General features: G+C 26.9%; 1 protein-coding gene across 4 annotated transcripts in view; it reads left to right on the plus strand.

The window, feature by feature from the left end:
- Window positions 1-11,654: 11,654 nt before the first annotated feature.
- LOC135927834 (uncharacterized) overlaps window positions 11,655-27,675 on the plus strand; it is a 45,136-nt gene continuing 29,115 nt past the window's right edge. For 2 of the 4 annotated variants that reach the window (XM_065464034.1, XM_065464035.1), the window contains exons 1-8: window positions 11,655-11,731; window positions 11,954-12,545; window positions 20,875-21,161; window positions 21,377-21,687; window positions 22,425-22,588; window positions 22,768-22,838; window positions 23,211-23,320; window positions 27,471-27,567. In XM_065464034.1, coding sequence (XP_065320106.1) covers window positions 11,722-11,731; window positions 11,954-12,545; window positions 20,875-21,161; window positions 21,377-21,687; window positions 22,425-22,588; window positions 22,768-22,838; window positions 23,211-23,320; window positions 27,471-27,567 — 1,642 coding nt within the window. In that variant the 5' untranslated portion in view covers window positions 11,655-11,721. The remainder of the gene's footprint in view (window positions 11,732-11,953; window positions 12,546-20,874; window positions 21,162-21,376; window positions 21,688-22,424; window positions 22,589-22,767; window positions 22,839-23,210; window positions 23,321-27,470; window positions 27,568-27,675) is intronic. The other 2 variants (XM_065464036.1, XM_065464037.1) reach the window with 2 other exon arrangements.

The raw sequence follows: 27,675 nt of genomic DNA on the forward strand, positions 1-27,675 counted from the left end.
GCAAGCGCTTTCATGGTCGAATTATGGAGATATTCAAACCCTACTTATCTTAGCTCAAATATTAGTTCATTTAATTCATCAAACGATAATTGGATCTATTCTACAGACCCTTATGTCCCATTTGTTTATGATTTAAAATTTATTTATAAAACTGATAGAAATGGTAAAGGCGAAATAAAAAATATAGAAAGAGATGTTCGTTTTGAGATAGCCATTCAAATGGTAAAGGATAAATTAGTCGCTACTCTTGAAGATGCATTGACAACATGTACTCCATATACTAGAAGAATTTAGCTATCGTTATTTCCTATAATGTATAAAATTAATTTTTAATCAGTTATTAGTTAAGGATATTTGTATAATATATTAATTACTAAGAGTGCGTTCAAAGTCATAATTTTATTATAAAAAAAAATTATTATTGAAACTAAAGAAATCAAATTTGGGCCCATAAAGTATAAAATCAAGATTCATTTTTGTTTTAAAATTTTTTGATTTTGAATAAAATCAAAATGTAGCCAAATGTTTATCTACATATATAATTTAACCAGATAATAAAATCATTATAGAATTTATCAATGTTATTAATTAATTCACATAATTAACTAAAATGTTCTTATGGATCAGTTATGGTTATAATTAATTCAATAAATGTATCAATTACTACAAATAAAAGAAAGAAAAAAAATATTTACGATAGCGCTGTTAAGTAACGTCATAAAGTAATTTGTTACTACTGTAATAGTAACGGGTAGCTATCATCAGATACTTTTCGGCTTTTAAAATAACTATGGGAAAAATTATAAAAATTTATTTTTATTATATTTAGCCTATTTTTTTAAATTTTATTAATTAACTATTGGGCCTAGTTCTTTTTTAAACATCCACCATAGTTTTCATCTTAATTGCTTTCTAAATTTATTATCCAACATTTTGTATTGTAAATGAGGGGGTTTTTAATTGAATTCATGATCCAAAAAATAATTCTTTTATATATTCACAATATTTTGATAGTTGGTAGCAGAGCTAAAATAATTTAAGTTATTCTTTTTAAAATTTATGAAAGGAATACCATAATTAAAAAGTTTTAATTAATAAAGGGAAAACACGTCACCGAAGGCGGCGAAATTTTAGTTTTTGAGGGGCGTTAACATCCAATGAAAATCCAGAACGTCTACATGAGCGGGGTTGGTAGGACCAGTTTGCTTCTAATTTTTTAAAGAGGGGTAGTAGAGAGTAGGGGAGGGGTAGGCTAGAGGTATGCTAAATTTATTGGGGGGTTTTCTATTAAATTTTTTAATTAGGGCAAAATATATTCCTATTATAATAATAAAATGATACTGCTAAACAATGACCAAATTTATCTATTGTTTACAATCATAGTCATTATTTTTCAAATAAAATTTATTTATGGATAATTTTCCTGTCTTTTCAAATGTAATTTTAAAAAATTAGGCATTCCACCAGAAAGCTCATTTTCATGCCAAACAATATACTATCATAATGCATTGCATTCATTGTAAATAAGGCGGTTTTTTTTAATTATTCATGTTCTAAATAATGACTCCTTCACATTCACTTTTTTTATAGTTGGTAATAGAGTATTGATAATTTTAAAATATTTGAAAGGAGTATCATTATAATTAAAAACGCGTGGGCGGGGGAATTTTTTAGGGGGGGGGGGTAGATATAGGTTTTTGAGTGCTGTTTGCATATTGCATCCTGTGAATATCCTGTCATGTAGACGATGCTGCCATGTCGCATGTCTGGGCTAGTCGTGATAGTTTTCCCCTTTCCTTGATTTTGACCCCGTTGCTATGTCCACCATAATTTTATTCAAACCTGACCTTTTGTCACCCAGATGCCAATGGAAATTGACCCTCAGTATCAATTTTCCTCCTTCAGAATGCATCACTCTCTAACATTGTTAGAAAATCTTTCTTCTCCACATCTAAACATCCAATCTGTGGAGTTTAGGCCCTCCTCGATTTTTGGTGAGCTTGATCCCTCTTTATATATCTGAGCATCTCTTATTTCCGAGAACTTTGTTTTTGAACTTTGCATAAGATAATACCTACTCTATTCCTATACTTTACTCCTTTACGAGCTATTTCGCCTTGACTCCCGACCATTTCGTCTTTTGCAGGCATACAATATCAAACTTTCTCTGCTTTATTGTTTACCAGCTCTATACTCTTGCCCGTCTATTTTATAACATTCCGACTACTGAAATCTTTTACATTTCACGTGAGTCAGATGGACACCCTAATTCATTTTTATATCGGTACAATATTTATGTATCTTGATACTTTTAACTCATGGGTCTTTGTTATAACTAAATTTGCTTTTCATTTTTGTATATAATAATATATTTGACTACGCTAAATAATTGTTCGTAATTTGTTAACAATACTTACAAATCCTTAAATTGACTTATACTTCAAATTTCATTCCACGTAACGAAAACAAATCGAATCTCTTTTACGGATAATATCTATAGTTTCATCTTCGATAATCGGATAAATGCAACCAATTTTTTAGATTTGACAAGCTTTCTTGTTAACTCGAAGGAAATAATTGTGAGAAATAAAGAATAGATGAAATTATTTATACCGTTGTTAGATCATTTGATGGCTATCTATTATAAAAGATTGAAACCTTATCTCTATATAAAATCATATTTGTTTGAAAAATTGATATACTTTGAATTTTAACAGATAGTGGCATAGCTAAGTGTCTGGAAGCTTCACGATTAGAGCTATATTTCACTGTTTAAAGTACGTCTTATATACTATCAACATTCATAGGTGTCGACATGTTATGAGGGCTTGCGGGACTCTAGTTTCCATTAGGTAAATTATAATATGGGAGGGTCTTGAGATCTGAAAAAAAATTTCATATCTGAAAGATGAAGAGAAATCCCCCGATACGATCTGTTTTAGTTTCTATAAAAAATACAAGATTTTATTTACTAGTCCATTCTTTTTCCTTAATTCTTCCATTTGAAAATATAGGACTGATTTTTAAAAACCGGCCCTATTTTTTTATTTGTAAGAATTTCGGAATTAGAATGCACTAGTAAATAAATTCTTGAAATATAAAAAGAAACTAAAACAGAATCGTATCAAGAGATTTAGAAAAATCTTTCATAAATGAAATTGATTAGCATTCTAAGACTATCATATGTTGTAGTATAGGTAATAAAAACTAAAGTCAGGAAAGCTCTTATACCATGTTGTTGTTTATGAATTTTGATAATATATAAGATGTCACTTGAACGGTTAAAAATAGTTATAATCATAAATTTTCCATACACTCGGTTTTGCTACTATATGTTCCCATTCAAAGTAAATCAAATGTTCAAGCAAGCGTGATTTTATAAAGGGTAAGATCCCAATCTTTGATGATAGATAGCCGTCAAGTGACTAAAGCCATTATTATTTTATCCTTTTTTTAAAAAATTGTAGCATTTGAAAAAGTTACTTTTGAATGTAAATCGTATATTGTTCTATAAAAATGTTACATGCGATTCAATATTTAAAAAAAATATATAATCTCATTGCATTACTATGTCTCTGTAAATAATATATTTTTTATTAAAAAAAATGACTACCCCAGAAGATTCCCAGTTCCTCTTACATAACAAAAAAATGCTTTTTGGCTGTTTTTGCATGGCCGAACACATCTCCTTCGGGTGTTTCATTTAATGAATGACACTTTGAAACCTGAATTAAAAAGTGCATTTCTAATAGTTTTTCAAAGGGCTTCTTATCCTAAAAATATAAGTTAGGTTTTCCAGTTCTTAGATTTAAAAGTGGTACCCAGATTCCAGATGTTTCCGACTTTTTAAATTATAATGTACCTCCTTTAGAAACTGTTTCTGAAAATTTTAAAATGGTGTTTGGCTTCGGTTCCCAAAGAATTTACGAGATTGCCTCTGATTTCTTGATTTCACCCTTTCTCTTTCCGGTCAAATCTGATTTGGTTTAAGAAATTATTAAATGATAGAGGTGAGTTCGATGAAAAGAATAAATTTAACCTATTTTTTTACAATAAACAAAAAACATCCATGACCTTTGTACTAGATTATTACAAACAAAAACATATTATTCGGGTTATATCTTAAAGACTTACCTACCCTTATAACCAAGGTTATTACATTATAAATTACATTTTAAAAAAAATTGTTTTTGCTATAAATGTAATAAAATAAGGATAAAATCTATAAAAATTTATAAAATATTGTTATAAAAAAATTACTCATTTTTATTTACAATATTCAGGCTTTATAATTAAAAAGAAATTTTATTCAAAAAATTGAATAAAAATGGTGCTTTTTTAAATTAAATATTTTTTCAAGCCAGCTCTAACAAATAATTTATTTCACCTCGAGGAGTAAGGCTTAAATCATCCCATTAACCTTTTTCAAAGTGATAAATTATTCTTTTCTTAAAATTTATTTAAATATAATTAAAACGAATAATATTTTTTGATCGTATATGCCTTTAAAAAGTGATCACAAGTCTCCCCTAATTTAGGGCTGCCATTTTAAAAAATGACTTTGTGGGATAATTATAGAGTTTCAAAAAATTATGCCTATCAAGTACTATTTTCCGGATGGCTGTATTTGTTTTAGTAATGTATGTTCCTTGATGCAAATTTTGCGCAAAAACTATTTTTACCATTCGGTCCAGCAAGAACTCATTAAGATGAATATTCATTCAAGGTAGAGTATTAGAATGATAATTTGAGAATACAGAATTACATTTTAATTCAAAATTAGAGGGTTTAAAAATTAAATCCATTTCCCTTCGTGAATAATTTGATTAAATATTATTAATCTAATGTTTAAAATAATTTATCTGACTTGATATTATATTTATTTGCGAAGATATCTACAATTATCTCATAATTTTAAAAATATGTAATATCATCTAATGTCAATTGTGGCACTCTATATTTATTTATCATATATTTATTTTTAAACAACTAATCCTAGTTTACAAATATGTACAATATCCCGCATTCTTTTAACAATTTTCCGCAAGATTTGAAATTTTTTTCTCATCATTTATTGGGTTTGGAAAAACAATTTTGACTAAAGTTCCATATAGATTACTATTATTATATATTCATTATTATAGTTTAATAATTAATAAAATACATCATGGAAAAATTATAAAGGAAATATTTGTATAAAATATATACATCAATAACTACAAATGGAAAACAAAGGAAGAAAATACTTAGTATTAATAGGTGCTGTAAAATAAAGCCATATAGTAATTCGTTATTTTTGAAATAGTAACGTATAGCTGTTACCCGGTACTTTTTGGTTTTTGAAAAAAATTTGGAAATGTATATATGTAATATATATGTGTTTATTTAAAATTATATTTACATATATTTTAAATATAATTTATTAAATATTCCGCTGTATTCATTTCCAAACATCAACCAAAGTTTGTAACTTTATTCCATTGTAATTTTATTTTACAACATTTTTCACTCTCATTTTTTTCCAGAACAAAGTTAATTAAATTATTATTTATTCCTATTACAAGGCAAACTTTTTATTAGAAGGGGCAGGTACCAATAAAAACGACAATCTAATTTATTTAAAAAAAATATTACCCAAGCCTGGAAATTCTCATAGATGGCAAAAAGGTTTAGACATCTATTCGCGAATCCGAGGCTTACGTTATAATATTTTGGCAAAATATTTCATTTAAAATCAAATCGAGCTCTATAATAACACTAGATGATCTTAGAAATACTTTGGAGCCAATAAAAAAAAATTAAAGTAATAATTATCTCAAAACGGGTTTCATATTCCCCAATTTTCCTTTGGAAAATCATTTTTCAAAATGTATTCGAGATTATTTAAGATAAATAAATTATAAAAAAATACAAAGACTTAAAAAAATAACTTTAAAAAACCCCGGCCTAGTAGATTTTTGATATTTAAAAAAAAACGTTCCTAAATCGAAAATTGATTCGTGTAATAAATTCGAGTTTTAAGATCGGCCTGTTTTTCAATATATTATGTTACAAACATAATATAATAAGCAAACTTAAAAATTGAGCTCATAGATGGTACAAAGGTGTGTACATCAATAAATGAAATCTCAAAACTTAGACGATATATTTCTAGCTAAAATATCAAGCTAGCCATTTTTAAAGCTCAAGTTGAACTCTTTAACAACACTACATGAGAGAAAATAGGTGCCATGCTTACATTTTTATGGTAGGTAAAGTACGGTCTTACTAGAATTTTTACTCTTCTAATACTAAAAATTGAACATTGCTCAAAACAGAGTACTTTTTTTATAATTTTCTTTTTCTCATGGAATAAATGACGGCGGTAACTTTTTACTAAAACCAGCATTATTAGAACTTTAGAACTCCTTACTATAGGATAATTTTAAACTCTACTCAAAAAGAATAATTAAATTTTTACATATTTTAAATTTTTCCTTAAGGAACAAAATGGGGTCTTTTTTAATAGAATTGTTGGCTCAAACCAGAATACTTTGCTTTATTAATATTTCTTTTTATACAAACCATGCGGAATTAAAGTAATGGTGGGGTTAATTTACTAGAATCTGAGTTATTAGAATTCTAATTTAATATCATATAATTTTAACTTGTCTCAAGAGGAATAGTTAATTTGGTTGTAATCATCCTTTTGGAGTATATATTTTTGTGAATCAAATTAAAATTTGGCTTGTTGAATAATGATATCGAGTTGGCTCAAAAAATAGCTTAAGCTGACTTTAAAAAAAATTCGATCAAGTCGACTTAGCGATTTTTCAGATCTGAGCAGAGCAGTTTTTATGAATCAACTTATCTTGATATATTTAGAAATCAAGTATATTTGATTTAAGATATAGAATGATCCATAAAAAAGGATTATTTAATTTTAAATTTTAACAATGCAAGGTACACATCCAGATTAAAACACAAGGCAGAAAAATTTGAAAACAATGTAGCAAATATCTAAAAAAAATGATTCCAAATGAAAATTATAGGGAAAATCAGATCTTATCATTAAATATTAATTAAGAAAAAATAGTAGAAAATTAATAATTAATGTATGCGCAATATTAAATTTTTATATATTTGAGTAAAATGAAAATCAGAACATTTGTCTCCAATAGTTTTACAATTATATCCTTAATATTTACTCTTATGAGATATGTCTTATATACTGCTATAGATTTATTACCAATGACAATAATCAAAATATATGCGAGTATATGACAATAATGTTACAATGCAGGGGCGTCGCTAGCCTTTACAATCTCAGGGGGCTCAACTTAAAAAAAAATTATATGGGGGGGGGGCGTCCCCCCCCCCATATCCCCCAATTTACGGGCCTTCTGCCCGCATTTTCCCGGCCTTCGGCCGGGTTTTATATTTATATATTATACTTTTTGAAAATTGTTAACTCTAAACAGTTATTCTGAATTTCATATTTTGTCATTTATTATATTATATATATAAACTGGCATATAAATAATTAAAACAATACAAGACATTTCTAAAAACAATATTTTTTTAATACAAAATCTATTTATTACAGTATAAAATATTTTTGATTGCTGATATAAAAAAAATTTGAGTCTAAAGAATTATAAGTGATAAAAAAGATTAATTCATATATATGCCTCCTAAATTAATAATAGTTTTTAAAAACACATAATGCAATAATATAATTATTATGACAAAAGGTTATCAAACTAATAAAACTCTCTGTTACCATTTTAGACAATGTTAGAATGGACTAATAAGGATAATTTTAGAAGCCTAAAATCAACAATTCTTGAAGAAGAGAGTATAAAGACCAACTTTTAGATGACATGATGAAAGCTAGATGTAATCGAGAAAATTATTGTGAGATATTAAATTTCTAAAAGATTAACTTCCATTTTAAATGATATATAAACGACTTCACGTTGATCATTATTGTTTATCAAAAATATGCAATCATATGTTCTCAGCCGTTGTAGTAATAATCTTAAATTACATAGCAACACAAATAATAGATGCTGGTAAATTTGCAGTAATAGCCATGACACTCATGATGTAAACCAATATCAGAATTTATTATGTTGGATAAATTGATAAAATAAAAACACTAAAAATCTTTGGAAGAAATAATTATGCATATTGAAGCTGAAGTTATTTACATGGCAATGCTATATTAGAAATGAAACATTTTCTAAATAAAATAAGGACCAAAATGATATGATGAAACAATTAAGATTTTATATATTGTTGCACCACCTTGATATATTATATCTAAAAATAATAGTAGTTTGTAAATATCAAAAATAACTTATATTAAACACTTAACTCAAAACTATTTTTCAAAAAAGAAAAAAATAGCTTTCATAAAAACACGCAAAAGAAGAGAAGAAAAGGTATCAAATTATTACATCTATTGCAGGATAAATAATAATAAAATGTTTAATATTTAAAGTTATTTATGTTAAATACTTATATTCAAATTGTTACTATATTTATTATCAAAAACATTTATTAGTAAAATTTATTATAATTTTAGCTGTAATATAATATATAACTATCAAATACATCTACAAAAGTGGCATTTTATCTAATATTTTATAAATAACTGTATATAGTAGAGGACAATAAACTATATGTCTACTTACTTTTTATAAAGAAATCTCTTATACTTTTTTGGACCCTGAAAACATTTTTAGGAATATGTATGATAATAAAATTTAAAAATAAATATACAGTTGATTAGTCATTTTGAACTAGCCTAATTACAATAATAAATTTGAATTTTTAAATATTATATGATTATATTTATTTAATTAGGGTTATATAATAATTTAAGTAATAAAAGTCAATTAAACTTCAATTGTCAAAGCTAAATTAATTGTTGCATTATTCAAATATTATTATTTATTACTATATAATTTTTAGTATTTGTTATAATCTAATTTTATTTTATAAACGGCGTAACCTTACTTTTTTAATATTATTTTACTTTTTTGTATTTCGTTTTATATTCTAATTTATATTTTAGAAAATGTATATATACCTTTAGAAATGAAAAAGAAATTAGTTAATAAAATATATTTTTACTCACTCGAACCTCGCGCCATATCGTCACCATCCATATCCTTTTCATGGTGCCCTCTGGGTGGTGGACTAGAAAAAGATGACTACCTATTATGACTCTACCTTGTGCCTAACCTATGGATATGACTACCTATTATGACTCTACCTTGTGCTTAACCTATGGAGATGACTACCTATTATGACTACCTTATCTATTGTGACTACCTAATCTACTGAGATGACTATCTAACCTATGAAGACTGCTTAACCTATGGAAATGACTACCTATTATTACCTTATTTATTGTGACTGCCTAATCTATTGATATGACCAATGTCTAATCTATGGAGATGACCAAGAATCAAACCTTAGCACGTTCTTTCATGCAAAAAGCTTCTTTCTTTATGGTGCCCCGGCTCTGGATGTTGGACTGGAATATAATAGCCAGCACCTAACCTAATGTGGCAACCTAGAAAGAACCATAATGAAAGTTGGACGTTAGGTTATGAATTCTATATTGTGAGACCAATGATGATTACTTAATATTCTAATTCACGTAATAAGAAAAGTTATTATATTAAGATTTTATGCCAGGATAAAGGCATGTTATAAATTTTTAAAATCACTAAAATGTAAAATCATAATGGATATATTTGAACACACAAAAAGCCGTTAAAAAATTATTTATAATTTCTTAGTGAAATATTGATACTAAAATGTAAAATCATAATGGATATAGACCACACAAAAAGCCTTTAAAAAATTATTTACTTAATTTCTTATTGATATTTTTTGATTTCTTGAATGATGACCAATTGTTGTAAATTAACAACTAAAGATGAATTCTTAGATATAATTAAATATAAACCATTAAAAATCCTAAACAAAAAGATAAAACTTTAATTTTAAATATATTAAAATGTAATTAAAACATATGAATTAAAAGGGATTGATTTAAATAACCCTTATAATTAATACTTAATATGATAAAAATGTTTTTGAAATAAAGCTTTTGAAGACAAAAGGTTATGTAAAAATTAAACATCATTATTTTAGAAAAATATTGTGTGAAATTTAAATTTTTTTTTAAGAGAGGGAAATGTGCATAATATTTGCATATTTTTAACCTCGGAGATTGAAAATAAATAAAAATAAATTAAATATTAAAACGCTACTAATTAAATATTAAAACTCTACTAATAAAAAAATGTAAAACGCAAAAAATATAAAACGCATAAAACGCTAAAAGTATAAAACGCTAAAAGTATAAAACGCTAAAAGTATAAAACGCTATGATTAACTTAACACCTAAAAAATAATATAATAATTTATCATTCCTTATTCTGGATTAAAATTTTATTCCTTATTCCATTAATTATCATTCCTTATTACATATTTTATTGTTCCAAAATTCAAAATTTTATTCATGCATATTATTCATACATTTGATTTGATCAACTATTCCAAATTATATATTCCGATTTATTCTAAATTCCAATATTCGACTGGATTAATTATAAAAAATGATAATAACAATTGAGCAATATCAAACAAGCTATGATTAATGGAGATAATTTACGATATGGATATCAAGATTGTGATTAAACAAACCAAAGTGCAAAATCGAATTAATCAAACCAACGATTGGGACAAGCCAAAATGATAAACCACTTGGACAACAAACTCTTATGACTTCTCCGATGACAGAAGAGGGAGAATGTTGCATTATTCAAATATTATTATTTATTACTATATAATTTTTAGTATTTGTTATAATCTAATTTTATTTTATAAACGGCGTAACCTTACTTTTTTAATATTATTTTACTTTTTTGTATTTCATTTTATATTCTAATTTATATTTTAGAAAATGTATATAAACCTTTAGAAAAGAAAAAAAAATTAGTTAATAAAATATATTTTTACTGACTCGAACCTCGCGCCATATCGTCACCATCCTTATTCTTTTCATTAATATTTAGTGAGTTATTGATAATATATTTTTAATACAGAATTTGATTGCATGCTGACATAGTGAAAATATAATTTATATGTATTAATCTAATCTAATAATTAAAATAGTATTCATTTAATAAAAATTTAAATAGTCTTATCAATATCTAAATAATAAAATTAAATCTATATATAACTTAATGGAATTTTAAAAGATATCAATCAGGGGGCAATCAAAAAAATTTATTTTTAGTTTAAGGGGATATTAAGGAGCCATTAAAAAAAAATTTTGTTTCAGGGGGCTAGTCAAATTTTTTAGGGGGCTTGAGCCCCTGCGTCCCCCTAGTGACGCTGCTGTTACAATGCAATATTTATGAATGCTTTATAAAGGGTTAGGGTTAAAAATATTAATGATTGACTCAGTTCTCCATACTCATATCTATCACAAAATATACTCTTGATAATTTATGAATAAAACTCATTTAATAATTTGGCATGTTTATTTTTTTTTAGTAAAAGTTAGAGCAATATATATAAAAGAAATATTATATAATGAATAAACCACAGTCAACTTTATAATCATAAGTTTATTTTCCCCCTTAATACATTTAACATCGCACCATATGATGTGATTGAAGCGGACTTTGAACATGAAGATGTATTGATAAATAGATGGATGGGGGTACATAGCATATACGAATAGTAGTAGTAAGATATAATATGAAAGTTTGAGCTCGTAAAACTTTAGTTTACTTGTATTCATTATATATTAAATTTAACTTGATCCCGTCAACAAATATAATTGTTTCATAATTTTTAGGGACTTTATAATTAATAGTTTAGGCAATATTCGAAAGTTACAGAAATTTAACTAAAACTAACTTTAATTTTTATAAAATTTTAGATTTAAATGATGTCAAAGAATTATTAGATATAATCGTATCTAATGTCAAAAAATTATATGATAGCCTTGTTTTTTATAAAAATGATCAAAACTTATGTAATTCAGGTGACCAAAACTTATATAATTCTGATGAAGGTACGCATAATACATCCTTTTCCCATAGCCAAAGTAATTATGACCCAAGGCATAAAATCGTGCAATTTAAGGCCAAATATTATAACAATAAAAGCTCCTACATATCTCCTAATCAAGAAATATTACAAGAAAAGACTTTATTTTCACATTCTATTCTTGATATTAAGAAGTTAATTACGATGTTTAAACACACATCTCACACCTCTAGTTTAAATAATTTACACAATTTAAATGAGAATCACAAGAACTATAATAGATTTGTAATTTCAAATTTGGCAAAATTATTAGTGAGCCTAAATCTAAATACTAGGTCATTATCCTCCAATAGCATTACATTCCTCTCAAAAAATTGGTTTTTAATCAGATCTTATGGATACAAAGCTCTACAAAATTATATAGAAACCTTGAATGATGTATGGATTCTCATTGAATTTCACATAGATTACCTAATAGCACGGTATATATATATTTTATATTTTTCCTAAATTCAAAAACACCTAATAATTAGTATATTTTAAAATTTATACTGGAAATTATTACGCTACTATTTATATCCTAATATGTAGGTGGAATAATTAGTGTATTTTAAAATTTATACTTGAAATTATTACATTATAAGAGAATTAAGTGTTAGGTACTTTGCTTAGAATTGATATAATTCAAACTTGGCTTATTGATGAATTAAAATTCATAACAATCAAGATATAAATTAATTCCTTGTGTTAATTAAATAGATATATAACTAGCTAAAATAGTAGATAAATTATACTAGTTAGAGTTTGAACAATAAATTAGTACAAACAATTTTTTATTTATTTCTTATATATAAATAAAATAATAATATATTTTACAAATTTATACTGGAAATTATCACATTATATTATATTATATGATGTTATGTGTTAGATACTTGGCTTATTGAAGATTTTAAAATTCAAACCTAGCATATTGAAGGATAAAAATTCTAACAAAAAAGATATAAGTTAAACTCTTATGCTAATTAAATTGATATATAATAGTAGATAACTTATACTAATTTAGTAATATTTTATTTATTTCTTACATATAAATAAAGTAGTATAAATTGCATTCTATTTTGTTATCTGGTAAATAACCGATAAGAATAAGATTTATTAAATAATAATAAACATAATAAGAGAGTAAACTAGATATTATAAAGTGAGAAACAAATTAAACATATAATAAGAGAGTAAACTAGATATTATAAAGGGAGAAACAAATTAAACATATAATTGAAGTAATATATAACTTTATTGTTTTTTCAATGTATACTGGTAATAAATACATACTAAATAATTTTTTGGGTAATCACTGTTTAAGGTAATCACTATGTTAACTCTTTAGATAATACGATGATCATATTAAACACTTTGATAATCTCTATTTAAACCTTTTAAATAACATTTGTTTTCTTTTTAACAAAAAACACTTTGATAATCTCAATTTAAACTTTTTAAATAACATTTGTTTTTTAACAAAAATTCATACTAAGTAATTTTTAGAATCACTATTTAAGGTAATCACTATGTTAACTCTTTGGATAATACGATGATAAGGTAATCACTATGTTAACTCTTTGGATAATACGATGACTTATTAAATTTGATAATCTCTATTTAAACTTTTTAAATAACATTTGTTTTTTCTTTTCTTTTAACAAAATAAATCAAATGTTTGTTTTATTTTATGTATATTTTATATTTTAACAAAATAAATCGGATAATAATTTTATTTTATATATATTATTATTTTCTTTAATTTTATCTTCGGTTAATTTAAATACTATTAATTTATATACTATATGTAACGTCAAACTTTTAAATTACAATTATTCCTAGATTTTTATTTTTTATTTATTTTTTATTTTATTTTATTTTATTTATTTTATATATATTATTATTTTCTTTAATTTTATCTTCTGTTAATTTATATACTATTATAACTTTTAAATTATAATTATTCCTAGTATATCGTTAAAATTCTCGAAACTTTCTCAAAAGATTAATTACTTTTATCAATTCTTATATATACAACAGATTTACAAGTTTTTTCTCTCGTATGATTTATGATTTTCTTCTATTATTACTCACTTTTAGTGCTGTTGAAACTTGTCTCATTATATCGTGAAATATTAATATCTAAAACTGACATTAATAGACGAAATGGGAAAAAATCTTGAAAATATTATATTGTTGTAGCTGTCGGAAATTGTTTGATAATTTAAATTCCATTTTTTTTTTCTATAGAGAAATCTTGATAAAAAAAATATATTATATTTACAAGTTTTTTCTCTCGTATGATTTATTAATTCTATTATTACTCACTTTTAGTGCTGTTGAAACCTGTCTCAAATTTGATATTATATCGTTGTAATACTAATATCTAAAACTGATATTAATAGACGAAATAGGGAAAAATTCTTGGAAATATTATATTGTTGTAGCTGTCGGAAATTGTTATGATAATTCAAATTCCGTTTTTTTATAGAGAAATCTTGATAAAAAATCTATTTAATTGTAGTAATAAGCTGTCAAAAAAATTGCTTTGATAAATAGTGATATAAGTTGTCTGAAAAACTTTATTTTATATAGTGAAGTCTTGATAATATATATTGTCGAAATCGTGTTTTATAAATCGTTAAATAAATTGTCTGAAAAACTTTATTTTATATAGTGAAATCTTGATAATATATATTGTCCGATATCTTGTTTTATAAATCGTTAAATAAATTTTTAATCTAGTAATATAAATTATTTCTCTAATTTTTAATTACTAAATAAATTTACTAACATTACAATGAACAATTTTTCTGGTTCTCTAAGAATTATATCCCTAAATGCTAGATCCCTAAATAATAATAAATTTGCCCAACTAAGAATAATATTAGATACCCTAGCGGTTGACATTGCTTGTATACAAGAAACACATTGGATTGATACTTGTAAAATTAATTGCAAAGGTTACCTACTCTTTAACTCGGGCGAAACTGAAAAAAACTGGTATGGAGTTTGTATATTGATCAAAAAGAATCTATCGGGCTACATCTCAAAATTCGATGGCGTAAATAGTAGGGTATGTAGCATAAAAGTAAATACGAGATGTAAAACCTTAAATATTGTAAATATTTATATACCAGTGAACTATACTGAAAAACAACCATTCTTCATTTTTCTTGACGAATATCTAAATAAATTTCCGAAACGCGAAAACTTACTAATTGCTGGGGATTTTAATGCGAAAGTAGGAAAAATTGATATAAAGAATCATATTTCCCTTGGTTCAGGAACACTAAATATTAAATCCGATATTGGAGGAAAACTACTATTAAAACTCTGTCATAAGTTAGATCTTCGAATAGCTAATACTTTCTTCGAACATTCGGATAAAAGAGAGATATACACATATTTTAGCCCAACATACAATACTTGGTCTCAAATAGACTATTTTATTTGTAATAGGTCGACTATGAGTTGGATAAAAAATATTAAAGTTCTTCATCAGGTTTTATTTAACTCTGACCATAAAATTATAGATTGCTCTATGGTAATAGACCCGAAGATATGGCATATGAGGAAGAAAAGAAACGGAAAGTCACTTTCGAAACGTCCCAAATTAGATATCGAGGCTTTAAATGATCACAATATCAAAACAGAATATATAAAACAAATCAGAAATAATTCTCATAAATTTATCGATCATACTAACAACTTATCCTCGGACACACTATGGGAAAATACCCGTGACATTTTCAACAATGCGGCATCAAATTCCTTACCAGCCAAGATGAATTATCCGGACTGGATCTCAATAGAATCAAAAAATCTTATTTCAAATCTAGTGGGGAGTGGTCATTATAGGAGAAACAGAGCCATGTATATCCTAAACGATATAAGTCATAAACTCAGAAGAGATAAGAGGAAATTCCTTGAGGATCGTGCCACTGAGATAAGTAATTCGTTCAGTGCAAATGATTCATATAAAGCTTTTAAATTATTGAAATCCTTCACTTCTTTCAAAAAAGAGCAATTTTTTAAACTTAGTCACAACTCAAAAGAAATTACAGATCCAGAGATACAAATGGAAATATGGGTTTCACATTACTCTAAAATATTTAATAGCAACGAACCCTCCTCTACATCAAATAATTGCAACGATCCCTCCTCTACATCAAATAACTAAATAGTAATATCTCCCATTGATCAAAGTCCATCTACCTCAAGTTTCTGGCTTCCAAATCTGCTAAACCTTGGACTTCCCCAACTCCTTCCCGCTCAAAATTCTTATATCTCAAATTTTTTATCTAATTCTACGTACAACTCAAATTTAGAATCTCCCATTGACCAAAATGCATCTTCCTCAAACTCCTGGCCTCCTCAGGTGCAATTACTCCAGAACCCTCCTAAATGGCCTTCTGATCTATGCCCTCAAAACTCTTCTTCCTATAATCTCTTGCCATCTAAATTATTACATTTACCAAACCAAAGTGAGTCTTCCATTCATCATGGTCCATCCACTTCGTACCTCTGGCCCCCACAATTATTTCTCCCACAAGATAATACTCATAATACTACATCTTTATCTACACATTCTTCCCTCTCTACCTTATTCCAAAATACAGATAGAATCATAGATCCTATCAAGAGTGAAATAATAAATATAATAAAGAAACTAAAAAATCACAAGGCGTTTGGTCAAGATAATATTCGTAGTGAATATTTAAAAACGGACCCTATATTATCCGCCGATATACTATTCCCTATCATATCGAGAGTATGGAAGGAAGGGATCTGCCCTAGTGATTGGCTATCGGCTACCCTAATTAATTTTCCAAAAACTAAGTACCCTAAAACTCTAGAGGATTGGAGAGGAATCTCACTAAATTCTATAATTTATAAGATTTTCACTAACATAATCCTAAATCGACTCAAACCTTTTATAGAACGAGATTATGTGGATTCAATAGTTTCATTTAGAAAGGGGCATAATGCTCTTGAGGCTATTCTCAACTTAAAGATACAAATAGAGAAATCTATAATACGAAAAAGGCAATTAATAATTATAGCTCTGGATTTTAGGAAAGCTTTTGATACGATTATTCATGATAGGTTATGGATAGCATTAGAAGAAGTTAATAAATACTCCAACTTCTTTGGTAAAAATATTAAAAAATATCTATAATGATTACTCGATACAAATTATCCATGCGGGTCATAAATCAACAAAAATACCAGTTAAGATAGGTTTGAAACAGGGATGTGTCCTTTCTCCTCTTCTTTTTAATTTTATTACAAACTATATCATAAAAAGAGTGACTAAACAATGTTTAGCTCAGATTCCCATCGTAAAATTTAATATTCTTGCTTTTGCCGATGATATTTGCATTATAGGAGATTCTATATCACACCTCCAATAGCTAGTGGACATGATGACCCAAGTTGCTGATTTTTTTGGTTTAAAAATAAATATTGATAAAACAAAGTTGATGACATCAATATTCTCCCCTCCAAACATGAATCTAACGATACAAGGGAGAAAAATAGCAGAAGTTCAACAATTAAAATATCTAGGAGTGATACTGGATAGAAAAGGAAATACTAAACTAGACCTAATAGCTAAAATAAATAAAGGCAGACTGAAATATAGATCTTTTATGAAAATATGGAGTTCGAATCAATTATCAATTCCGTTAAAGATTCGATTATTTAAAACTTTAATATTCCCCTCCTTAATCTATGGTATAGAAACTTGGAAAGATACCAAACAAGAAAGTAAAAAGATGCAAACGTTCATTAACAAATGTCTTAGATATATTACCAAAACTTTCTACCCGTATAATACTTCGAATCATAATCTTTGGTCCAGATGTGACATTCTCCCTATATATAGACTATGTGAATATAGGAAAATCGAAATATTAGGGCACATTCTCAGACAAGCCCCAAACAACCTAGTATATCAAGCCCTTTTTATTACCCCTTTGGAAGAATTATCTCTCAAACCTTTCCTATCCTACAAAAATAGTTGGTTTGGTAGAATAAATCGATCATTATCGGACATAGATCTATCTTGGGAATTCATAAAACGTGCTTCGTTAGATAGAAAAACTTACAAAATCGTATTAAGACTTATTTACGAACACTTGACGAATAACTGCTGAGAATGTAACAAGTAAAGATGATTAAATTAAATTTAGTTTAGTTTATTATTTAAAAATACAATTCCGTATATTACTTTGATATATAACAAGTAAAGTTGAGTAAGTAAAGTTATTTTATTTTATTACTTAAAAATACAATTTCATATATTGCTTTGATATATATCTAAGAGTTGAAGTTATTTGAATAGGGCTATAGTAAATGAAGGCAGATTAAATTAGTGCACATTGTAAGATAAATTATAATAGATTACATTACATTATGAGATTTAGGTCTAATAGATTAAATAGATAGATATTTTTAACTAAATAATTATAAAAAATAATATAATTATATCTTCTAACTAAATAATTGGGAATAAATCGTAAATAAACTAAATAAAATTTAATAATCATAATAAAAATTAAGACTAACTATAAAAAAATAATTTTAGATAATTAACTAATGACTAATAATTTGTATTGGATGATACAGTACTACTATTTTTTCCTTTTAAATATGCTCATAATCTTATTCCCTACGCTATTATTATTATTGGATTGGGTGAGTTCCACTCCTCTTAATAATTATATCTGGGTTACAAGGTTTGTTGGTATCCTTGAGGAAAAAATCGGCATAATTATTATGGAGGATAGGGCCTCTATAGTAATTCACGTTCGCTCATTTTGGGCAGGTCCATGACCAACGTGCTAGATAAGATAAGAAGAAGTGAAGAAAAAGAAGATTAATTTATTTTATTAATCTAACATTTTTTTATACATTCATTAAATATTTTTATATTTACACTACTTTATATTAACAGTTCCTTTTTCATTTCTTATTATTCAATCAGATTCTTGTTTATATTCAATTCATATTTTTAAAGTATAATATTCCTTTCCTAAAGAGTAGGTAAAATTTAAATTAAAACCACTTGAAGCTAAAAGGACTAGAGCATATCAGAAACATAAATTAAAAATTTATTTATAATTAAAAAAAATTGTTTTTTAATGATTGTTACTGATCATACATTTTTTTTTAAAGTTTCTGTCATGGCTATGAACTGTGAAGTATAATGATTTGGTTCATTTTGGTTAGTTAAAAAAATATTAAAGGATTTTGGTTTTTTTTTTTGAAGAATTTTTTATCGATTTGGTTCGGTTTAGAATTTATAACGATTCTTGTCGTTTGTGTTTATTTACATTTGATTTTTTTTTAAAAATAAATCATAATATTAGAGAATAATCTTTTTAATTTAAATTCCTTATTTTATTTAACCATGGAAATTATTTCTTATCTAATTAACTAGTAATTTGCCTCATCTCTATTAAATTATATATAAAGTAAAAACAATGAATTTGGTATTTATTGATTGACATGAAGATAATGACGATATGCTTTTATTATTAAATCGAACCAATCTCACAATTCTCCTAGGGAATGATATTAAACCAGCGGGCGGGGGACTTTTCCAGAAATTGTTTCCGATCGTTGTTGTTGCAGCCTCCCTTTCTGCTAAATCTATAACCGGCCATATTCTCTTTTCTTCTCCAATCGTTGCAAGGGCCACACCCTTGAGCTTCTTCCTTCCTGCGCCGAGGTTCAATTCACTTCAGCCATCGGCTTCAAACGTGAAGAGACTACAAATATCGGTTCCCCTCCACGAATTCTGCTACTATCTTTCTTATCTCCAAATCCTTGAGAACATCTAGTTTCAGGTGGTGTCTCTTAATGCACCTCTGATCACCCATATGCTGTCTGCTGGCAATTATTTTAATTCGTCAAGATAGGAATAATACAATAAACCCGAAATTGGAAAGGCCTAATTCAATGGAATAAAATGTGACTTGATTTCTATGTGAAATGTGATAGAGCTTTTAGTATGACCAAGACGAAGGAATAGGATGGTGAGGCCTACCCCAGCCCAAGCTTATAGGTGATCAGCGTAGATGTTATAGATGCAATGAGAAAGGCCACCTGCAATATAGATGTCCTAGAGGATGATCGGGAAGATAGTGACGGAATCCATGGATCGATATTTTTTTTATAAATTGGGTTTTAAATTTATTTTAATATAGTTTTTAAATATGTTTTTTTTAATATATAATTGAAGAATAGATTATGAATGCACTATTAAATAGGTAAGAAAGAGTACATCTATAATTGGAGTGTTTAGGAATTGCTACACGGCTCTATTTTTATCCAATATTTATAAACTGCTAACTAAATATTTTACCCAGAAAAATATTACGAAAACATGAAGATATTTCACATAGATGGCAGCACAAATGTGTGGATTAGCTAAATCTGGAGACTAAATCAATATTTTTTTCGGGCTTAGAAATCAAGATTTTTAACAGCACTAATTCTAACCCTTCAATAAACAAAATCTTTAAAAAATTCAATTTTTGAAAATAAAATTTAATAAATTTTTTTAAATCTTAATTAAATAAATATTAAAAAATTTAATTCATAACTAAATTTTTGGCGCCTCCAGCACTTTGGCACTTTTATGGCGCCGAATTAAAAATTATCGACGCGCGGCGTATTATAATTTTTACTTTTGCAATTATTAATATATAAATATAATTGATATTAGTAAAATAAAAATTCTTTTTGAATGATTGACAGAGATATAGATTTGAGCTCAGTTACCGACTCAGAGAAGATTCAAGCCTTAAAGCTATGCAACAAATGCTTGACAATAATATCTTCCCACCAAATTGATTCGCCCAACTCATTGATGAATCCCTTATTGGCTATCCTTTCCATCCCATCCCAAAAAGAGGACGCCCCTCGTCAATTGTCACCGGATAAAACATCGTCTAGGGAACAAATTTTCAATATCAATCCACCGATTGGTACGAATAATTCTTACTACTTGATGCCAATCGTTATAGCTATGATATGCGAATATAGTTAATATTTTTAAAATTTAATTTTTTTTTTCAACCTTCAAATATTTCTCAATAATTAATGTCTACCAATTATACAGCTGTTTTAGGGTTCAATCCAAACCAATTTAAAAAACTTATAATAACAAAGGATAATGCCATTTTCATCGGGTGGCGCTTTATTTTTTAAAAAAAGAAAGAAAAATGAATATATTTATTTTCCGTCTAAAATTCCGCAGTAATATCTAGCTACTCCAGCTCGAAGCCCTCCCATTGCATTACCTTAATGCCTCGCCTAATCCAATCGATAACTTTTATGGGCTCGCACCCCGAAGTCACTAATGGGGGAGATAAGGGAATCCTATTGGTCGACTCCATAATATCTACCTTTTGTTACGTTCTCAATCTTCTCTCCTACCCTAAGAGATGTACGACGAGTGAGAAAGTTAACAACGAGAGTGAAAAAATTTGCTATTCAAAATGCGACGTGATTGGAACCATCCAAGAATACGATGTTGACAATCATGCCTGTTTCTACATGAATATCGAGGTTGAAACAACTTCTATCTTTGATTTTAAAATTTTTCACACAAAAAAACCCATAAAAATTGAATGAGTTAATATTAAAAAAAATAATCAAAAAGACTTATTTTTTTATCGTTTTTAATATGATTATTAATGTTTTATTATATTTTAAGTTGATAAACCCAGCTTTCACAGTTACCACGAATTTGCGACCAAGTATACAAAAATTAAATATAACATTATTAAATATTTATACCATATTTTGTGTACTTCGCCGCGAATTCGCGCTAACTGTAAATGTGGGGTAAGACATTTGAAATGCTTTCCTAATAAACTAGTCATATTTGAATAATTGTTCAATTAGTGTGTTATGTAATGGCATCGCTAATAATTAAAACTTATATGAAAAAGTATAGTTTAAATAAGGTATATATACAAGAAGATGTTTTTTTTTATTTGAAAACAAAAACTAATATAAAATACAAGAAGAATTGATATGAATCATGATTTTTTAAAAAAAATTATCTTCAAAATCGCGATTTAAATTGCAATATAAATTCGATTTAATCATGCCAATTTTAGGAGATATAATCGTGTTTACTATAAATGTTCTCCTCGTGTCACCTATTAGTATTTCAACATGAAAAATTTATAAAATTTTGAATAATTAGATCCCACTTGCAAGATGCAACAGAGCATTCTACCTAATTTTAACATAAAAAATATGTCCTTTTTTTTGTTTTCTTTATAAAAAATAAAAAGCCTATTGTAGCGTATTTCACCTCATCCCAATTGGATATCTCGTTACAATCTCTCTATAAAAAATTTGAAAATGTTCGTAAAAAGGATGTTGTCGATATAGCCGAGGTTTCAGCCTTCTATGAACCTAATATACATAAAATTCATAATTATGCCGAATATTTGGGGTTAGTATATTTATTATATTTTAATATGGGGATTAGGTTAACATTATTTATAAATAATGAATGATGAGAAAGAAAAAAAAGAAAGAAAGAACGCTATTGTAATTTTCTGATCTTTATTTTTGTCCATACAAATTTAAATAAAAGGAGGAGAAAAATGAATTAATATATTTTTAATACAGGGAATCAAAGATTTATAATCTCGCTAATTATTGTAAACGAGCGCTGATCACTCTCATTCGACATTGGTCCGGTAATTTAATATCATCTAATTAGTGAACGTAACCATACCGGTTTTAAAATGGCCTTCAATACGGTGTTTTCAAATCGGTATTATCCGGTCCGGTCTTTGACTTTTCGCTACAAATTATATATTTATATTTTTAGTTGCCGTCAACTGAGTATTAAAGTGTCCTAAATCATATCTATTTTTTTAAAATTTTTCGGAAAAACATTCCATAAGCTATAATCTCTACTATAATTTTTCCCTAAACAAATTATAAATATCTATTTTGATTAATATGTTAATAAATTTTGGATTTATATAGACCGAGGCTTAAACGATTCATTTAAAAAAATATATAATTGTCAAAAATTTTAATATTTCTTTCCAAAAAAAAATTAGGATTAATTTATCTCCTGTCCACGGGTAATCATGTCATTAACGATTCCACCGAAACCAGTAATATGCTAACCTTGATCCGCTCTTTGGAATTGCCTTTTCCTCATACTCAGGTTTAGTCATTTTATCCATAATTTTAAATTTAGTAAACGGACTCCAATAAATCCATCTTTTTTTTATATGAAGAGGATTTCCATTATTATAGAACTATATTTAAACACATAAAAATCATATTTAAAATAATAATATAAAGGATAGGATAAGAATTTAAGCTTATCTCAATTTTTTATAAATAGATATAGTAGCGTAGGGTTGGCAACAATTAGGATATTAGGATTTATTTTTATAAAATAAAAACGATTTTTTTCAATTTCATTTAATTTATTTAAATTTTCAATTTCAAATATTCAAAATGTTTATAAAATATATAATTAAAATTATTATAAACTAAAATATTTAAAAAAACGGTGAAGGGGGATTAAAAAATTATTTTGTCAGACATAGGGCCGAGGATAGAAATAAAATTAGATCTACATATCTCAAAATATATTCTTTGTCTGATAAATTTTCTTTATGATCTCCAGTGATTGTTAACTTTTTAACTAAAGTTTTTAAAAATTTAATTACATCTTGGCCTAGTTCAATTTTACAAACGCATCTATATAGGTATAGCTCCATACCAAAGATTGCCTTTTCTACAAGGTAAGAGCGACACGATCTGGTCATTTATAGTCTGGTATTCACTGCTTGCTCTTCAATCTATAGTAGCAAATCTCCAAAGGATCTCTTTTTACGACAAAGGCTTGCTACTGCAATTATTGGCCCTAACTACCAAAGTTTTATATCTTCCATCGAATAATCTCGCATGCCTCATCGAACATTGTCTTCTTATCTTCCTTAGATTCTCTACTAACTTCTATACTTTTCTCTCACCTCAATCACAGTTTTACACTTGGCGCTTCTATTAATTCAATATTTACAAAAAAGGGAGATATACGTAGAGAACTGCAAAGTAATTTTTTCGCAACCCGAGCCCGACCCGAGCCCGAATTAAAAAAAATTTTTTGTCCGAGCCCGACCCGAGCCCGAGCACACATTTTTTAATCCAACCCGACCTGAGCCCGACCCGAATAAAATTTTGCAATTTAAGTTTTAATATTATAATAACCAAAAAAAAATTTATGCGTATTTATTCAGTTCAGCCACCTTAAATAAAAGTTTATTTGACGGCCATAATCTATTCAAGATATATATTAAGTTGCATTTTATTAAATTTGTAAAAAATATTATAAAACGATTAATATACAAGCGAATTTAAAAATTATAACGATTATATAATAAGCATCATTTATGCGAATATAGATATGATGTAAAAGTTAATAAATATATAAAAAATATAATGAACATATTATATTATATATTGACCTCATCAATATCATTATCAAAATTATCACAAAGTGAATAATTATGATATATAAATAAAGAGGCGTCCAGTTTATCTGGCTTTAAACGAGTCCTTCTCTCCTCAAAGGCCCTAATAGCAGCTGAAAACGCCCCTTCACTGCTAGCCGACGAAGCAGGGATAGCCAGGAATTTTTAAGAGCTAAAATACTTAAATTTGGAAACTCATAATGGTTTGTTTTCCACCATTTTAAAATATTATCGTCATCAACACATAATTTCGGATCTAGATATTTTTTTAGCTCGTCAACTTCGGCGCTAGCATCAGAATACGCATTGTCAGCCTCCCATAGAGAGAAGTCCAAAAACGTATCTACCACCACCTCTGTAGTTTCTTAAGAAAAAAATATTCAATAATAATATTAAGATATATATTTACATTATTATTTTTTAATAAATAATTTTATTATTAATTTAATAAACCTTTATTTACTACTCTATCGGTTGAGCACGAGTTAGATGGTGAGTTGTTTAAAGACTTTTGCTCAATCACATCTCTGTTGATTTTCTCTGCATTAATCAACGTGTTGATATGTTGACACAAATCTTTATAATGTTCCCGGGATAACATTTTCATATCCCGAAATTTTGGGCACAAAAACGTCGAAATTTGGTGGAATAAATCTATTTTAAATTTATCCACAAATATATCCCGGCATCTTAATGAAAGCTGGTTTAGCTGATAGTTTAAGCTAGGATTAGCTAAAAAACTCAATATTTTATGATAACATAAAATAACTTTGTGAATAGTAGGTTTTAAATCACTCTCAAGTTCATCACTCGCAATTTTAAAAGGCGTCAGAAACTTGATCAGATCCCTCATCATTTCAAAATCAATATTTTCAAGTCTAATCGACTCTCCTCTGGAATTGAGGATTTCCAATATGTCATTAAATTGATTAAAGATCGATTCAATCATATTCAACCTACTATTCCACCTAGTCTCAACACACATGTGGAGAGTTTTATCGAGGCGATTAACTAATCTAAAATGTAATGATATATTTTAATAAAAAGTTAATTTAGTAACAACTGGTGAATTGTTAAAACCAGAAATTATCTCAAAATTTTACATATTTGATGATTAATATTTTTTTTGATATATGATATTTTTTTATAAAATTTATGTAATTATCATTATTCAACATTGATTTAATAAAATTTGAATTTTTTGAATTTTATTTAGTGATAATAAAATAATTAAAGGAAGTACTGAAAAAGAAAATTTTATTTCAGTAATTTTAGGAAAATTTGTCTAACTTTTTTTTTGGAAGTAAATATTAATCTAAGATTTTGTATTTATTATCTCCAATATTTTTTAAATATATACTCAAAATTTTAGATCTCAATTTTTAATATGTTTTGAGATATATCTAATCAAAATTTGGGGTAAAATAGACCCCACCTTTGTAGTTAAGGGAGTTTTTTCTACCTTTGTAGTGAAGGGTTAAAACAAATGTTAAAAAAGACAATGTATAGGCTAGATAAATAATAAATAAAACTTACATAAAATATGTCTTATCTTGTAATTTACGAGAAACACAATTTAGTAATAAAATAGTTTGGTATCCGGTTGTTAGGTTTATAAAATAATAATTAATAATGACATGACATGTTAATATGATTGACATTTTAATCCTAAAATGTGATAAATATTAAATAATATGATTTTATAATTAATATTATAAATTATACTAACTATTTAAGATATTAATATTATGATATATATTTTCGGGTCGGGTCGGGTTTTCGGGTCGGACAGCTTTTACAACCCGACGCCCGAACCCGAGAAATTTTTTTTTAATGTCCGAACCCGACCCGAGCCTCGGGTCGGGTCGGGCTACGGACAACCCGTGCAGTTCTCTAGATATACGTTCATCCTTTATTATAATACAAAATATTAGATATCTTTACTGCTATAGAGAAATAATGGCGCGGAAAAAAATATTATATTTAAATATTGACGTTTATCAATTTGCAGGGTACCAGTTAATACGCGCAAAAAACACTAATTTATATGCAATATTAGCATCTACAAAGAAGTTAATCATTAATTACAGTGCAGAAATAATTATGGAATATTTTTTTACCTCCTTAAATTAAACAATTATAATGATTTTCTTAGAAGTTTTTTTAATACAAAAAATATTTTAGATTAACAAAACACAATATAAAATTTACCTATTTATTAAAACTTATATGCAAAATATAGTTTAAATATGGTATAATATTTTTAAAAAAATAATATGGAAAAATGAGCTTATAATTGATTAAATCGCGATTTTAATTAATTTGATTTAATCATGCCAACCCTAGGCTTATGTCTCGTCCTATAAATACTAATTGTGGAAGTGAGAAAAAAAACGTAAATTAAATAACATAGAGCTGCATTTGTAGCAATAAAACAGTGAAGATTTATCTATCTGATTGAATTGATTTAAAATAATAAGTCGAATATAGGTAATAAAATGTTCTCTTCTTCTACATTTAATGGCGGTATTCCAGATTTACTCGGGAGCGTCAGTTTCCCCTCTGATTCCCCTTATCCATTTTTTGCGGTCCTGGGCACTGCTATTTGAGAGATTCACTTTCCCTCATATATTCCGTTATCATTTTTATCCAGGTCCTTTTGGATCTTCCTTTTGGATTTGATACCCTTACTTCCATCAACGTGTATCTCTTTATCAATCATCTCTCATTAGATGGTACCCGAGTAAACCTGGAAAACTGCCATTAAACGGAAGAGAAGAAGATAAGATTACATACACTTATAAAAAAATATAATATCGCGCTTCATAATAGCGTTTGTTAATGCAACTATTTGCCGAAGTATTGTACATTCCTTTTCCGAAGACCAACGAAACAATTCGTGATTTCAATGAGTTGGAAAAATGGAAAAGTGATACATATAATTATAATTAGTATATTAAATAATATATTTTTTGAAAAAAATTTAAATGGGAATAAATCCCGAAACAAAAGGCTAGAATTAAACTATTCAAATTTG

The sequence above is a fragment of the Gordionus sp. m RMFG-2023 genome, chromosome 4 (assembly GCF_954871325.1).
Source record: "Gordionus sp. m RMFG-2023 chromosome 4, tfGorSpeb1-WG-v2, whole genome shotgun sequence".
NCBI lineage: Eukaryota > Metazoa > Nematomorpha > Gordioida > Chordodea > Parachordodidae > Gordionus > Gordionus sp. m RMFG-2023.